This window comes from Psammomys obesus, unplaced genomic scaffold (genome assembly GCF_907164565.1).
Source record: "Psammomys obesus unplaced genomic scaffold, mPsaObe1.curated_primary_1811, whole genome shotgun sequence".
Taxonomy (NCBI): domain Eukaryota; kingdom Metazoa; phylum Chordata; class Mammalia; order Rodentia; family Muridae; genus Psammomys; species Psammomys obesus.
Genome location: NW_026592586.1, coordinates 1,248,992 through 1,265,810, shown reverse-complemented (window position 1 = coordinate 1,265,810; position 16,819 = coordinate 1,248,992). Strand labels below are relative to the sequence as shown.

General features: G+C 41.3%; 1 protein-coding gene across 2 annotated transcripts; it reads right to left on the bottom strand.

Moving 5' to 3' along the window:
* Positions 1-1,463: 1,463 nt before the first annotated feature.
* On the bottom strand, positions 1,464-13,188 carry CUNH6orf62 (chromosome unknown C6orf62 homolog). Of its 2 annotated transcripts, none has more exons than XM_055614495.1 (5): positions 12,211-13,188; positions 9,409-9,585; positions 8,371-8,493; positions 4,329-4,463; positions 1,464-2,800 (listed from the first exon to the last, which is right to left on the bottom strand). In XM_055614495.1, exons 1-5 carry the CDS (start codon positions 12,250-12,252, stop codon positions 2,675-2,677), a joined length of 603 nt encoding a protein of 200 aa, XP_055470470.1. In that variant the 5' UTR covers positions 12,253-13,188; the 3' UTR covers positions 1,464-2,674. The 2 variants fall into 2 exon arrangements, with proteins under 2 accessions (XP_055470470.1, XP_055470469.1); XM_055614494.1 differs by lacking the exon at positions 12,211-13,188 and adding an exon at positions 10,889-12,200.
* Between the last annotated feature and the right edge of the window lie 3,631 nt (positions 13,189-16,819).

The following is a 16,819-nucleotide window of genomic DNA, read 5'->3' as shown; positions in this document are numbered from 1 at the left end:
GTGGACAAACAGGAAATCTGTATCTTGGTTTCTATAACTTCCCACAAAAATTAGAACTGTCCTTAGGTGCTGGTTCCAGGGCTGGAGGTTGGGACAAAGGGAAGTTCTGTGATTTATCTGTGGAAGTGATGAAGAAATTACATATTATGGATAGTGGAAAGGGCCCAATACCATGTTGATGGCCAGTAAATGTGACAAGGGGCACAGAATACTGAAAAACCTTGAGGGGTAATTTGAAAAATGTTTTGTTAACCATCAAGATTGGCTGGGGCCGGAGACAATGCAACAATTGAGAGCTCTATAGTTGCTCTTCCAGCACTCACATGACAGCCCAACAGTAGCTAGTCCCAGGGGAATCACCTCTTTTGGCCTCCACAGACATTGCATGCAAGTAATACAGATATACATTCGAGCAAAACAGCTATACACATAAGGTTGAAAAAAATTCAAAAAAATTTGCTTGGTTGGGCACTAAAATTCATAATTCAAGGGGAAAAAAAGGGGAGCATTTTCATAGTTTGCCTTCAATCACTAGTATTAAGTACACATTGCAGAAATCAAAATTAGCTTTAGAAGCAGATGGCATGTGCTTCTGGATATTTACCTGAAGAGTACAAAGTCAATCTAAGCACGAACTCCAAAATTTTTGAGATACTTAACAGAAATAGAACATGGATGGTATGTTATGTTGGAAGCTTGGTGATGGTACGATAAAATAGCTTAACCAGTTAACACCCATCACCACCAAATCCTTTACTTTTAACAGAGGCCCAAGTACCAAAGGGCAAAAATAAATCCTGTGTGCAACAAATGCAAACAGTTCAGTAAATACGTACAAATGTACAAAGAGAAAAATGTGGCAATACCAGCCGGATGTGGTGGTGCACGCCTTTACTCCCAGCACTCAGGGAGGCAAAGGCAGGATAATTGAACTTGAGGCCAGCCTGGTTGACAAAGCAAGTCCTGGACAGCTAAGGCTACACCAAGAAACCCTGTCTCAAAAAACAAAACAAAGTGGCAAAACCCTTACTGTGTCACACCACAACATCCTGTAATTGTTCTTGCCAACTTTCCTTAATTATTTTGGGACAAAAATGAATTAATTGTCTAATGTGCTGAACAGTCTAACAGATGATTTTTAAGAGACCAGATCCTCTACTTACAGGAGCCTGAGCAAATTTCTCGGCTCATATGTTATACTGGAATGCTTGGTCTTAAGAAACCTTTAAAATGTTGTGTCAAATTGAGTCTACCTTCTAACTAATCAGAAAACATATAAAAGTGTCCTTTCAAAATAAGTTTTTTTTTTTTTTAATGAAATGGGCAGGAAACTACTTAAGTTGACTTTTTGTCTTAGGTTGTTGTACTTGAAATTGCCAATTCTTCTGAATAAACAAAGTGACCGGAGACATGGGATAAAAAAGTTATCACTGCAAATTTTGTATATTCATATGAATAGCCAGGAAGCTTTCACCTATTTTATTTAGGTTTCATTTTTTTCCAAATTCCAACCAAAAGCTAAATACAAATGGAAACCAGTAAGCACTAGTTTTACTCCGAAGGAGTAGGATCATTCTGATTTACTCCAATAAAAGTATGCAACCCTTAAGCAAAGCTTTTCTTCATTTAAAAAAAAAACAAAAAACAAAAAATAAAAATAAAAAAAACCTATACAGTAGTCTTTCCTTATGTTCATTGCACAAATGAGTTCTGCTTTCAGAACTTGACACTCTGTAGTTTTTACAATGTAAGATCCCCACTTTTAATTTTTTTTTCTATTCCAAACACTCAACTTCTTTAGGATGGTGTAGAAACCAGTATTTCTGCAAAGTTCACTGGATTTTTTTTTATTTGTAATTAAAATTTCTAACACCAAAAAACAAAACAAAAACCAAAAAGTCCTCTACTTATGATGGTTTTTGCAGCTATGAATGTTCCTTGGTTTTGTAGCTGCATTAGCCACACCAGACTCCAGATCTGCTTTAATGTGTAAATGCATCTGCACACAGCAGAGTACTCTATAACAGCAACTCGGGGAAAGAGATCTGGGAAAAAATACATGTACTAATGAGTACCAAGAAAACAAACATGGCCCAGTGCACACGAGGCAGAAATACCTCAATGAGATGCTTTTTTCATCAAGATTTCTTTCCCATGGTTGTAATTTTTTTGTAACAACCATTCTGGTCATTACAATGAATCTGACAGTGCTCTGGAACAACGGTGATTATAGCAAAGCTATTAAGTTTTTAAGTGTTATTTATACCTGTTACATTCACTCTCACCCTCAATACTGATGACAGATGTCAGAGGCAAAAACCAGCACAAACATGAAGACCACAACACTGAGCATCACCTGTGCTTTCAGATACATTAAGCATTTCAGTGTACAATAGTCCTTCCTTCACATTTTAGTAAGATGCCGATGCAGTGCAGCAACCTGCAAAGCACCTTCTTTCACACAGTCCGTGCAGAAGACATCTAATTTTTTTTTTAAAGTTCTGTGATACAAATGATTAAAATAAATCCAGGATGAACAAGTTTCAAAATGCATAGTGTTCTGTGCATGAGTCCATTTTCTTTAAACTCTGAAAGAAAAGTGGTAAGAAAACAAGAAAAGAAAATCGCTGCTGCATTCTCTGGTCTTCTCTATTCTGCTGGTCAATGCTCTTATTTACTCTGGCATGTAAGGACGGAGGTGATCCTCTATGGTGCCAACTGCCCAGTGGGTGAGCTGTTCCTGTGGCAGGTAGAGGCAGATGCTGCATAACTTGAAGATGGTGGCTTTGTTTTTTGGAGTCTAGAAGGAAACAAAGTTTTAATAATTTTAAACTGTCAACAATTCAAGGCCTATGGCACTATAATAAAGTGTAGGTAGCAAGAAATATGTGGTTCCCTAGCCATGGGAGAAAAATAGAAGATATTTAAAATAGGGGGGCTGAAGAGATGGCTCAGGAGATAAAAACACTGCTCCTCCAGAGGTCCTGAGTTCAATTCCCAGCAATCACATGGTGGCTCATAACCATCTACACTGGAATCTGATACCCTCTTCTGACATGTAGACCTACATCCGATAGAGCACTCATACATCAAAGTATTTTTCAAAAGAAGTTTGAAATAAATGCATAGAGAATTTGTGCATATTTAAGATTAAAACACTGCGGAAGTCAACAGAATTGTCCTGTGCCCCAAATTCCACCCCCGAAATCAGTTCCTCCAACAAAAACACACAAGTTCCCTTTAATGGGAAATCAAGATCGGGATCTTCTGTTTCCAACCAACTTGGTATTTTTTTGTTGTTGTTAGTTTTTTTTTTTTTTAGATAGGGTTTATCTGTATAGCCCTGGATGTCCTAGAACTCTCTATGTAGACCAGGCTGTCCCTAAACTCACACCACAGAGATCCACTTGCCAGGATTAAAGGCATGCACCACCTCCGCCTGGCTTCAACCAACTTTTAATTTGACTTATTTCCAAGTTTACTTAAAGCTGCTTCCTGTCTTTCGACTCTATTCTTGATGGTCACAACCCAGACGCAGAAATCAAGTTAAGAGTCCTGAACCCTTTAAGAGCTTTGAGAAGCGCACTAACTTAGTCTTTCCTATATAGTAGAGTCTGAGAAACTGAAAGGGGCTCCCAGTATGCTTTCAATGCTATTGATTGAATCACAGGTCTTAACATGCTAGACCAAGTTTCAATGAAAATGTCACAAAAGCACAAGGAAGGAAGTTGGTGCGGTGGACCACAACACGTGGGAGGTACATGGTGGCAGATCTCTCTATATGTATTTAGAGGCCAGCCTGGTCTATGCAGAGACGCTGTCTCAAAAACAGGCAAGATTTTATATGTTACAAAAACCATTTTGAGTATGATTTGCCCAATTCAACACCAGGCAGGAACATTCTCTGAAGCCAAGATCCACTCAGCACATCTACCCACAGCAGCAAGACCTGTAACACAGATTTGAGGCACACAGCTGTACTGTACTGAATGCCTCTCAGAACACTGTCTCTTTAGATTAAAATAATAGTCGTAATAATAATTTTGTTTTGTTTCTTGAGACAGGGTTTCTCTGTGTAGCCTTGGCTCTCCTGGACTGACTTTGTAGACCAGGATGGACTTGAACTCCCAGAGATCCACATGCCTGTGGAGCCACTCCCACCCCCTCAAGGTGCGCGCCACTGCGCCTGACTTAAAAACCGTATTTTTATCAACCAAAGTAGAGCAGGAACTAAGATTCTATTTTTAATTAGCTCCCAGGTAATGATCGGGAACAGAGTCTGAGCACTTCTCTTACTTGAAATTAGCCCCCCCCCCCCAATTTCTTACCTGCAAATGCTGTCTGTCAATGAAGAGAAACACTGACTGGTTAGGATTGTTGACAACAATTCCTGTCTTGTCCTTGCGGCTCAGTACATGCAGAAACTGTTTCTCATAGTCACCGTGATGAAATTCAAATTTGGCCTAATTGCAAAATACAAACATTTTATGCAGCTACAATTACATTGCACTGCTTAACCATCATTTACTGCTTCCACATGCACGTTTGTGCTGACCAGTATGGAGCCAAGAGACACACAAGGGGACCTATATTTAATTAAAATAATGTATGATGCAAAACTCATTTTAAGAAAATCAAACAAAAATAAATGCAGTTCTTGTCAGGCATAGGAGCACATGCCTATTCCAGCAATCAGGAGGCTGAGACAGAAGAACAGGATAGACAACATTATCTCAAAACAAACAAAAAACCAAGCAAAACCTGACACAAAAAAATCTCTAGTTAACACTAGTCACATTTCAAACGCCCAAATCACATCCAGTTTAAACTCTTGTTACAAAGGACATTTTCTTCCATTACAAAAATTCTACTAGTAGCACTCCAACATAATTTGGTGATCTTCAATACTTTTAACTTTCTGAAACCTAAGCTTCTTCAACATATATTAAGGCTCTAACTCACTGCATCAGACAGTTAAACAGGAAATGCAAACCTAATGGATCCAATGAAATGCAAAGCCCTCAATGAGCAACACAGTCCCAGTTCTACAAATGGGCTTCTGAAAATAAATAAATAAACCCTTTGAAAAAAATTGTAATGGATATCAAAAAACACCAAAGTTACTATTATCAAGGCTTATCTTTCCACATGTCTAAGGGCAGTAGAAGGGAGCAAATGCTGGGCAAAAAAGAGAATTTAAGAAATCTTTAACATCCTTTCAGATAATTCAGAACTGTAAATTGTTAGTCCGTTTGCTTTGAAAAATTTCTACTACTAACAGTAGGCAATATTACTGGCAAATTTTGAGTGTGTGCTATTTAGGTTTTACTTTCCCACCCCTCTCCCACCGCTGCCATGGTACTAGGGAAAGAACCTAGTGCCTTGTCAATGCTGGGCTCTTTTGAGTTGTACTACTCATCTCTCCCTTAACTCTCCTGTGGCACTAGGGAGGAGTCCAAGCTGTGCACATGGTGGGTGCTCCACTAAGCTGTGTGACCACTGTTCTCTGGCACACACCTTTAATCCCATCACTTCAGGAGAGAGAAGCAGGTGGATTTCTAAGAGCTCCAAGTGACCCAATGATACATAAGATCTTGTCTCAAACAAGATCTACCAAAACAAAACAAAACAAAAAAACCAAAACCCTCCACATATATGGATGGCTCTCCTAATACAGGCAGCCAGTAATTAAAATGAAAAAGTAGTTGGAGATTCACAATTCACTTCCATAGCATTTCAAATTATATCCTACTGAATTTCTTCTTGGGAAAGAAATGTTCCACACCAAATAAAACTTGCGTAAGGAAGATATAAAGGGATTCTCTAAAATAATTAAATACTCTAATGGAATAGGAGAGTAACACGAATAATGAAAAAAGGGCAAAGATGTTTAATACTACCTCTCAGCACCTCACTGTGCTAAGAACACACACATTCACAGCCATTACTTCCCACTAAATATCACCATACCTGTACTCAGTTTAGAAGTTTCAAATTTTTTATTTTAAGAAAGTCTATGAAAGGAATGAAGAGAGCTCAGTGGTTAAAAGCAATGGCTGCTGCACCCACAAGGCAGCTCATACCTGTCTTTAACTCTACTGACAATACACCAATGAACATAAAAATAATAATAATTTAAAGTCTGTAAGATAAAATATATTTTTTCTTTTTCTTTATATTTAAATCCTCTCAATTCCTACTGTTTTTAAAATGGGCGATACAGAGTTAGTTTACTAAGAGCGTTTCCAAGTAAGGAGTGGGCCACCGCTGGGAAGGCCAGCTTATGGCCTCATTTAGGATACAGCGTGAACCAACTACTTATCTTCAACATCCCAAACTGAAATGTGAGAAAACTAAAAATCCTATCAGGACTGAATATATGGACTCCTCACCCATCTATTTCTAAGACAATACAGTGTGCATAACACTATTTATGTGGCTGTTTATCGGGTGTTATAAGCAATCTAGAGGTGATCCACAGCACACAGACATTTATATGCAAATACTATGCTGTTTTACCTAAACTGAGCATATGCAGGTCTTTAAGCCCATCCCCTTAACTTATGTAACACAGGAATGCCTGTTTTAAATTACTTAAGAGTATGAAATTAGTGCCATATTACTAGCTTATTTACTTTGAGTGAGCTATAAAATTAACAAAGTTATTACAAGTACATTATAATCTAGAAGGTTCTATAATTCAAGGAACTTTTCATAGAAGGTAGTGAGTTCTGAATATAATTGAGTTACAAGTATAAACTTGTATCTTGTTCATTTTATACCTTATTTTTCCTTTTATTAAATTCTGTTTTTTTGTATGTAGCTGTCTTGCCTGCATGTATGTGCCCACGTACCAGGTCTGGTCTATGTCTGGTGTCCTTAGAGGTCAGAAGATGTCACCTGAAGTGGAGGGTTACAGAGGGTTGCAAGCCACCATATGAGGGTTGGAAATTAAACCCAGTCCAAATTAAGAGCAGCCAGTGTTCTTAAGCTCTGAGCCAGCCCTCTAGCCTCTTGCTTTTAGGGAATAGGTTAGCCTGTCTTATGTTTGTCTTGACTACTCTTAACTGAATGACCCTAAGCCCATTATTCCTCTCTGTCTCGTTTCTTTCTGCAAAAGGTCCACATACAGTTATCACTAGTACTTAGGTTAAACGTATATATGTAGGGAAAAAGAGTAATACACTGTTAAGCACTGTAGAACTAAGGTATAATCTGTGTTTTCAGAATCTTTGCATTCCCACTTTCATTCCTTTTATATTGAGCTTATACATTCTATTCTGTAGCACTGTGTTTCTCTACCTTGCTTACGCTGTGACTCTTTAATATAGTTCACGTTGTGGTGATCCATAAAATAAAATATTTTGTGCTACTTATTTTGCTGCTATTATGAATCTAATGTAAGTAGTTGATATGCAGGATATCTGACATGCAACTCTGTGGGGATTGCAACCCACAGGTGAGAACCACTGCTCTAACACATCCACAGCCATATCAGTCATCAAATAATAACAATAATTCTTTTACCAACCAATATTTAATCTTCGGACTTTTCTTTTTTCTTGTTAAGAACTTACTACTCTAACATCCATCTAGAAAAAGGAGTAGTAATTTATTTGAGATACTTAACAGTTTTATTACCATAGGGCAGGTGAGATATACCAACTTAATAGCCTAGTATCATACACAAACCAATAGAAAGATAAAATCATAAGTTAAAATTTTTTCGAATGACAATTTTCATATTCCCAACAATAAGGTATTCAACATTTAGTTCTGTATATTTAACTAAACTAGGGCCATATATATCATTACTTTTCTAATTTTAAAATAAGAATATTCATTGTAGAAAATTACAGTTAATTACATATACAATATCCACTAGACCTAAAACTAATTTAGCATTTTAGACTTCCTTCGCCTTTCTTCTGTGTTCAAAATATATTACAAACAAAACTAGGAACACTGCATAGTCAAATGTCTTTAATAGCCAATGGCAGTTAGAAGTCAGCAAAGAGGGATGGGGCTGTAGCCTCAGATACATGAGACCTGGGTTCCATGTTCAGCTAGTATAAACCAGGCACAGAGCCAGGACAATCAGTAGGTTCAAGGTCATCCTGGATACAAAGGCTCTAGGTCAGTCTGGACAACATGAGATTTTGTCAGGGAGATAAAAGTCTATAAGTAATTAACAAAAGTTATTTACAAACCAGTAATTAAGGGATTCTGTAATTCTAATGTTTTCCTTTCTTACAGTAAGATAAGAAAAATTTATGAAATAACTATTAGAAGCATATTCCCAACAATTTCAATTTAAGCCTAATTACACTTGTTACTGAAGTGTTCACTATGTTATTTAGAACAAAATACCTGAACAGGCCTAAAAGGTTCATCAGATTCCTTCCACCTAGAAAACAGGAGACAAACAATTTTCTCAATATCATTCCGAGGCCAAAGAATGAAATCCATCTCCTGAGTACAGCCAATTACATCCTAGAAAATGACCAAAAAAAATGTCTTTTTAGTTTTAAAGAAGCAAAGTGGTAACAAAAGGTACAAGTTATAGGGTTTGCCTCAGTACAAAAGGTCAAAATCTTTTTGACTTCCTACCTTCAGGGGTAATAAACTGCATACAATCTAATTCTAACTCTAATGTTAACTTTTATATTGTAGAATCCAGTCATTTAGCACCAAGTTCCTCACATAGAAAAGACCTAACTTCCTCAGTATGTGACTAAATTACAGCTAAAGTTATTAGTGCCTATGCCTTTACTTCCATCTTTTAAACCAAATGATTCTAACAAAAATGTTCCAAAACTTCTACCAACCACTCTTATTATATGGAGTATTTTGATGTTGTTAGGCAACTACTTTTCTCCGTTCCTGTTTCCAGCATAGTATGTCATGTAACTGTTTCCTAAGGGCAATGCACTTCTACCAGAGCAGGATATTTCCTCTGCTTTAATTAATTTTGAATTATGCACCAGATTAACTTGTGTAATACCCTGTAAGGTTGGCAGTAATACATTTTCTTTAATAGTTTTCTTATTACAAGGGGGTATGTTCTCCCCTCAGAAAGAGAAATCCAGTAAACGGTAGTATATTAGTCACAGTAATTATATACATTATCAAACCATCTAAGCAAAGCGACCCATGCATTTATTGGAAATCAATCTTAAAAAAAAAAAAAAAAAGAATACTTGAAGGTATTTAAAAACAATTTTACCCATCAGGGAATAATGGGATACATCTACATGCTTTTTCTAGCTAAGAATGATCTTGAAGCAAAAACATTAGACATCTGAGGTCTCTAAGCAAAAAGATAGTTAACTACCCATTTTTAGGGAAAACCTGCACACTTTTAATTCACACAAACTCATTTCCTAAGCCAAGACTTCCAGAACTTACCCTTCTCATAGACTGGTATCGAGGAGCATGGAGCTGTACCACATCCTTCTGTAGAAGCTCTATAGAACTTTCCAAGGAATAGCTGGAATCTCGCACACCTTTCAGAATATTTTCTTCATAATTATTTGTCATGACTGGTATAACCTCAGACACTTCAAAAAGTGCTGACTTCTTCTTCTAAAAGAAAAAAATTGAGTGATACATTATTGATACACTTTCATTAAACTGGTTCTACAGGCAACTAAATAAAAATCTCACTATTTTAAAACACAAGTATTTAAACAATTTTATTCCAGAAATGGTGTCAAGTTCAATGACCTTTTCTTAGTATCTGACTATAAATATCAGTTGTTTAATAAAAGGAGAAAAATGTACAGTAAGATTGTTTCCAAATAAGGTAAGATCAAGTGTTCATTCATTACCAATGTAACTTATAAAACTCTATACTACAAAATGTATTTGATAACACTTGATGACACTTTGAGCTTGGACTCAGAACCTACACTGCAATACCTTCAACTAAAATACAATCAGATCTTATCAATTTTGTCCTCATGTTAAAAAACAAGCACACAAAAACCCAGAAAATGTGAAAACAACTCATCCACAGAATACTTTTAATACAAACTACTCTGGAACCACTTTGCAATGCTCTTATTTTAACAGATGAATGTTCTCAAACACAAAAAATTTAAGATTGTGGTGATAACTATAGAAAACTTCCAAACTAAACGGATATCATGCAAAAAATTACATTTCTGATTAGAAGCAGACCACCTTCAGTGCAAAAGTCAAGATTGCACTTCCTTTATTCATAACCCACTCTTATGTCAAACAGCCCTGTTGACAAATAAATGTCCACCTTGAATTGAAAAGAATGACTTTCATGAAATTCTCCTTGACTTTCACAACTCAAATTCATCTGATATTTAATCTCCAACATACCCTTCTCACACACACCCACCAATGTCCTCTTAGGTAATTTTTAATTTATTAAAAAAACAGCAATGCTAACAAAAATTTACCATTTCAGTATTTAATTGCTCCTAAAAATTGAAGTGTGCACTGTTTCATTAACTTTATCTTAAAAATGACACCTACATTAAGACTTGAATAACAACTGAACAGGCTAAATTTAAATATAAACATTTGATCCCAATGTAACACTTAAAAGACATCCTACTTAATAACTTTACTAAGTTAAGTTCCCTCTTTTGTTGCACATAAAGTTTTAGTTATTCAGTCTGATGAAAGGAAAGCGTATTCTACCAAGCCTTAGAATTAAGTATTTCAAAATCAATTAATATAGAAGAGCCCTCCATTTTCTTCAAGGACTCAAGTCACAGAATCACCCCTAAGGGCAAAAAACAAAGGAGTCTTTTTCAAACACTCTTAACCCTAGTATTCATAAACACTGAAGTAACAAATATACACTTACAAAAATCACTTGTGCTAATTCACAGTAAGAACTTTAAATTACCTTCTCCTTGAAAACAAAGGCAATATACATCTTGAAGTCAAACTGGTCAGCTAGAGATTCTTTTTTCTTTCTAAGCTGAGCACGTAGTCTGTTCAGAGCTTGTTTCTTCCGGGAGTTTGGGTCCCCCATTTTGAAATACAGGTGGTACTAAAGCCTTTGGAAATTGTCACTAAACTATGGGCACTTTTTCTTAAGACTCAAGTACAACAGAAACAAGTCATTTTTTCCTGCTAATATGATTGAATAGCTAAAATCACAACTGTAACCCCCAAACTGCTCCTTCTGGCAATATTAGCAGACTGTCATACCACAGGGTCAAGAAACAAAAGTTGCTGTCCAGTCATGTTTGGACAATAATGTTTGGGAGTTAGATGAGAAAGGGGAAGGGAAGGAAAGAAAGAGGAGGAAAAAAAACTTGGAACTAACTTTCTGGAAAACACATTTGGCTAAACTGCCAAAATAAAAGGCATTGAGGGGAAAATGAAATATCTATCATCAGGATTTAGGTGTGCAATAAAACACAGCTGACACCAGTCCAATCCTTGAAATCCATCCGGATTTTTCCCCCTTTTCAGACAAGGGATTAAGAAAAGGAAAAAGGAGGGAAATTGTGATGTTGCTTCCCAAAGGAAAAAAAAAAAAAAGAAAGAAAAAGAAAACCACCAAAACAGGGTAGGTGAATGAAACTGAAATCCCCAGTTGGATTTTACCCAGCCAGATCCATGGCTGTAGTACCTGATTAATTCTTAGTTATTTCAGATTTCACTACTGCTATGTACTGTCAGTGCTTTGCTATTGATTACACTTGGTGGTGAGCAAAGAGAAAAGTGCAAAATCAGCAGAGAAAGGGGAGAGGTACAGGGCTTCCCTGCAATCAACTACAGTGTATACCGGGGGCGGACAGCTGTTGCCCAAAGGAGTCATAAGAAAAAACAGCGGAGTCATTACCAACTTCCCCATCACCCACGTTTTCACCCTCAGGCGGCTGCGAACGCTGCTGCCAAGGAGAACCATGATGGCAGAGGGAAAGGGGGTCTATTAAACGGTATTAATAGTTATTCCGGCTCTGTGATTAGCCCTAATTAATGCCCGGGATCCAAGCACCCTCAGCCCTGAGGTGGGTTCTACATTCCCCGGGGAGCCCTCTGTATAAATTTGACCCCGTTCAGGTTCGGGATGGTGGGGAGTTCGATTATCTTCGTGTGAGCATGGCTGAGGCAAAAGTGGCGGGTTCTCCCACGTCCCAGGCCGGGCCCCGGGATCACCTGCCTTCGACCCCCAGGTCCCACCCCCACCCCTCGCCTTCAGCGGCAGCGACTCACTCGCACCACGGGAGACACTGGATCACTCGGGTTCTCACTCATTTCACCGTGGAAACAATTCCCGCCCGGGTAGAGGAGGTGGGAAGAGTTAAGTGGGAAGGATCAGTTGGGAGGGGAAAAGAAGAAAAATAATCGTGTTAATAGTTACTTCTTAAAGGAAGCCCACCCTCCCACCCCCCAAAAAAAGAATGAGGCTCCCGGGTTCTGGATTCGCTTTTCCCGTTCAACAGCCCATGTTTCCCGAGTGGGGGCGGCTGGGTGGTTTCCCCGAAGGGGGCAGAGGCCGGGATCGAGGCGGCAGGGCGGGGTCCCCGCGGAGAGGAGAGCGGGGCTCGCAGGCCGACCGTCGGCGGGCCGTCTAGCCGCAGCCTGCGGGCGGAGCGGCGGCTGCGGAGGAGGAGGCGGCGGCGGCGGCGGGGGCGCTGCTCGTGGCGCGGGCGGGAGCCATGTCAAGAGAACACGACGGGCCGGCGGAGCCCCTCCATGGCCGCCGCGCTGCGCTCTGTGGCCGGGCCGCGCGCGCTGCTGCCGCCGCTCAGCCCCCACCTGGGCCCCATAGTCGGGCTCGGCGCCCCGGGCGGCGACGGAGGGAAGGACGCGGTGCGGGGAGGGGACGGCGAGGGAGGAAGGAGGAGGAGAGCGCGCGGGAGGAGGCGGGGAGGGGAGCCCTGCGCTACGGCCTGTCCGCGGAGGGGGGTGGGGGGACCCGGCAAAGTTGGCTCAGTTCAAGCGTCGGCTCCCGCGGCCTACTTCGCCCGGCAGTCCGCTTCAGGAAGACAGTCCGAGAGAGCGCCCCGGCGGGTGGGGTGGGGGGAAAAAAAAAAAGAGGCCGAAGCGGAGGAGGACGGGCGTCCGCGGGGCCGCAGCCTCGTCTCCTCCCCGCACCGGAGTGGCTGCAGAAGCGGCGGGTGGCCTCGGGAACCTCCCGGGTCCGGGGCTCAGTCGCGTTTGAGGAAGGGACCCAAGAACAAACAACTTAAAATGGCAGCGACGGCCGCTGCGTCACCCGCCCCTCGGCGGCACCGCCCCGCGCGCTCTGCGCATGCGCGCAGCCGGGACGCTACCATCTGGGCGAGGGCGGGGGGGGAGGCGAGGAAGGAAGCGTGCCGGTGTTTCCGGTCACGGAGGCGGAAAGCCGAAAATCAGTAACGCGTGGCACACAGAACCCTTTACGGATTGTGGGCGGCCTCGAGCTGAAGGTTTAGCTGTGGTCCCTCCTTCCCTACGGGGAGTTTGAGGATGCATTTCCCCCTCCCTATCGGTAGACAGCTAAGGCGTGGAGAGCGTCTCCCGCCACTCCCTCCGCCCCTCCCTCAGCGGTGTCCGGGTCTCTGGCTCCGGGCCGCGACACGCCCTCCTTACGTCACAAACCACGCCCCCTACGTCCTCCGAGACGCAGTGTGGAGCTGCCTCCACGCTCTGCCCCGTAGCACCGGTAGGACTTGGTGTTCCTCCAGCCCAGTGGTTCTCAGCCTGGGGGTCGGGACCCCTTCGCAACCCAGCGACCGTGGGTCGCTTAAGACCGTCGAAAAACATACTTAACATTAAGGTTCTTAACAGCGGCGAGATTGCAGTTAGGAAGTGGCAACGGGAATTTTATGGTTGGGGGTTCAGCACAACACGGGGAACGGTATTAGGGGTCGCAACCACGGGAAGGTTGAGGACCACCAATGTTCCAGAGAGTTCCCCAAAGCCGGAAAGCATGGGTGCTGGCAGGGGCAGTGGCCCCGGGAAGAAGCCGGTAGTACTGAGGATGACTGCGGGGTGGTGTTAGGTTCGCTTCATCCGTAGGGGTCGGCCGGGGGTAACTTGCCACCACGCAGAAGGCATTTCGAGGCCCGGAACGGAACTCGCAGCCCAGCGAGTCTCGCGTTAGTCGTGTGGCTCTACCCTTATCCCTTTTCCTGCGCCGCCGGGGAGAACGAACCTCAGGCTTTGAGCCAGAGACGCCCTCTGTGCGTTGTTGCTGGGAGGATCCGGAGAGGCAGCGGACCTCGTGATTCTCCATCCCGGTGAACAGGGATCCCCGAGGACCCGAGACCTACATCCCGGCCGGCCTTCTGGCTCTCCGTCCTCAGCAGTAAAGAGGACACTAGAAAATTTATCTCCGAATCACACCGTCCTTGGCCCCAAAGAGCACTGACTCGGTTTCTGAGAGCTCTGGTGTGATAAAAACTAAGTTATGTAATAAATCAGCGAAGGTCTATACACGTGGAGGAAAGTCTGTGTGCTCCATTCTTGGCTACTCGGTTGAAATTTTAGAAGTCTAGTCTTCCTAAATAGCTCCTTTTCACTTCGTGGACTCAAGATGTACTAACAATAATCGTCCTTTATACGCCAAAGAAATTACTAGGGCCCTGTTAGGATTGTGCAGCGGAGTTGAGTTCACAAATCACGCCACGCAACTGGTTCCACGTGCGAGGTTTTATTAAGGAAAGGGGGAGGAGGTCACAGAGACTGTCTCCGGACAGGGTAGGAGAGAAAAAAAAGGAGAGTGAGAGGAAGACCTGGTGGGGGGAGGGGCAGGAGAGAGGAAGAAAGCAAAAGAGCAAGAAGGCAAGAGACAAAGTGATGGGTTTGTCCTAGGTGGCACTACCTGGCAGGTGACACTGATGACATCATAGGTTGCTAGGCAACCCAGAAACCGGCTGCCTAAATACTAACAAGCCCATTCTTTAACGTGAGTTTTCCAAAACCACAGATGAGATTCCTGATCTTTCCAAATTATTTGCGACCTTAAAACTTGAGTCAGCCATAGTGGCTGCAACTCAGGAGGCTGAAGCAGGATTGCTGTGACTTCAAGGTGACTCTCCTTGATAAATTCAAGGCCAGTCTGGACCACCAAAGAAACCCTTTCCCTCCACCACCACCACCATCACAACAAAAGATACATAGATACATAGACCCAGTCTGGAGCCAAGGAGGCTGACACAGGGATATTGCTACAAGTTCGGAGTCAGCCTACTCTAACATGTTCCTGGCCAGTCAAGGTTATATAGTAGGACCCATTGGAAAAAAAAAAAAAAAAGACTGGACGATGACTCAGTCCTTGAGTTGGATCGCAGGTCCCACCAGTGGGAGGTCCTATGACCTCCACCTACTGGCCCTGTTATGAGTAAACCCACAACTACAAACAATAAATGTGATTTCAACTAAAATCATATATGTGATTTTATAGAAATGAACACGTTACCCGTAATCTCTTTAATGTATGCATTCTAATGGTATTTGAGGTGTTTTGTTTGTTTTTGGTTTTTTGTTTTTGTAGAGTAACCATCACATTCTCACCACAAGGAGACCTACTACCATTTATTAGTCATTCCTCTCCCCAGCCCTAGGAAACCAGTTTCTAGTGTTTCTTTAAATTTGCCCTTTCCAGAAGTTCATGTAAATGGAATGCAGTATATGATGATGTTTTGGGATTAGTTTCTTAACATGATTTAAAACAAGAAAGATGGATGTGCATGCATGTGAGAGCAAGTGCCCATGGAGAACAGGGATGTCATATTCCCTGGAGCTGGAATTATGGATGGTTGTTAGCCTCCCACATGTGTGCTGGGAACTGAACTCTGATCCTCTGTAAAAGCAGTACACACTTTCTCTGAGCCACCTGTTTTGTTTTGTTTTGTTTTTTTTAAAGATCTAGTTATAATTTACAAATATTTAACTTCTTTTGCTGATTAGTACTTCATTCCAAGGCAGGTATCCTATTTTTGCCTGTTCTTTTTAGCTGTTGAACATTAAAATTGTTCCTGCCTTTTCCTATTATAATGCTACTATGAACACTTGCTTAAAAGTTTGTATACATATGGCTCTTCAAATTCTCCTGGTTAGTAACCTCGGAGTAGAATTTCTGGGTCATATACTTACTGGCCATTTTTCTGTCTTTTTTTTTTTTTTAAAAGAATGTATATATATGTGTGTGTGTGTGTGTGTGTGTGTGTGTGTATACACACAGAGGTTTTTGTTGTTTTGTTTTGTTTTGCCTGAATAAGCATTCACCATGAATTTTTTTTTTCTTTTGGTGATATCCTTCATGGTACACAAAACTCAGATTTATTATTTTTTTGCTGTTTGACTTTTGTTGTCATATCTAAGACAACTGAAGACTGTTGACGCTGCTTCTGTAATTACAGGCATGGAGGGCCAGCTGGGTGTTACTGTAGGTACCTGAGACTGAAGGATCACATAGAACCCAGGAGTTTGAGGTGAGTAAAGAGTAAGGTCAATATAGAGTCCCTGTATCAAAAACAAAACAAGGAGAGTTTTAGTTTTTAGTTTCAGAATTGAAGATAACTGGTTACAAGCTGAACAAATCCTGCCATTTGTGTTGTGCAGCTCAGCCTCTTAGTGAAATGAGCCACAAAATAGAACTAATGCGCCTTAAATGGGGGTGGGCACAGGGATGACAGGGACGGCACTGTTCTAACTCAGTTTCCTCTCAAACTTGGAAAGGCAGTAAAATAGAATGATCAAAGGAAATGAAAAAAATAAATTCTAATCTTTGATTAGAATGTTTTTGTGTGAAAAGGCTGAGAATCCAAATTTTTTCCTGGGGAAGCTGGAAGGATGGCTCAGCAAGACTGCTGCTCTACAAGCATGAGAACCT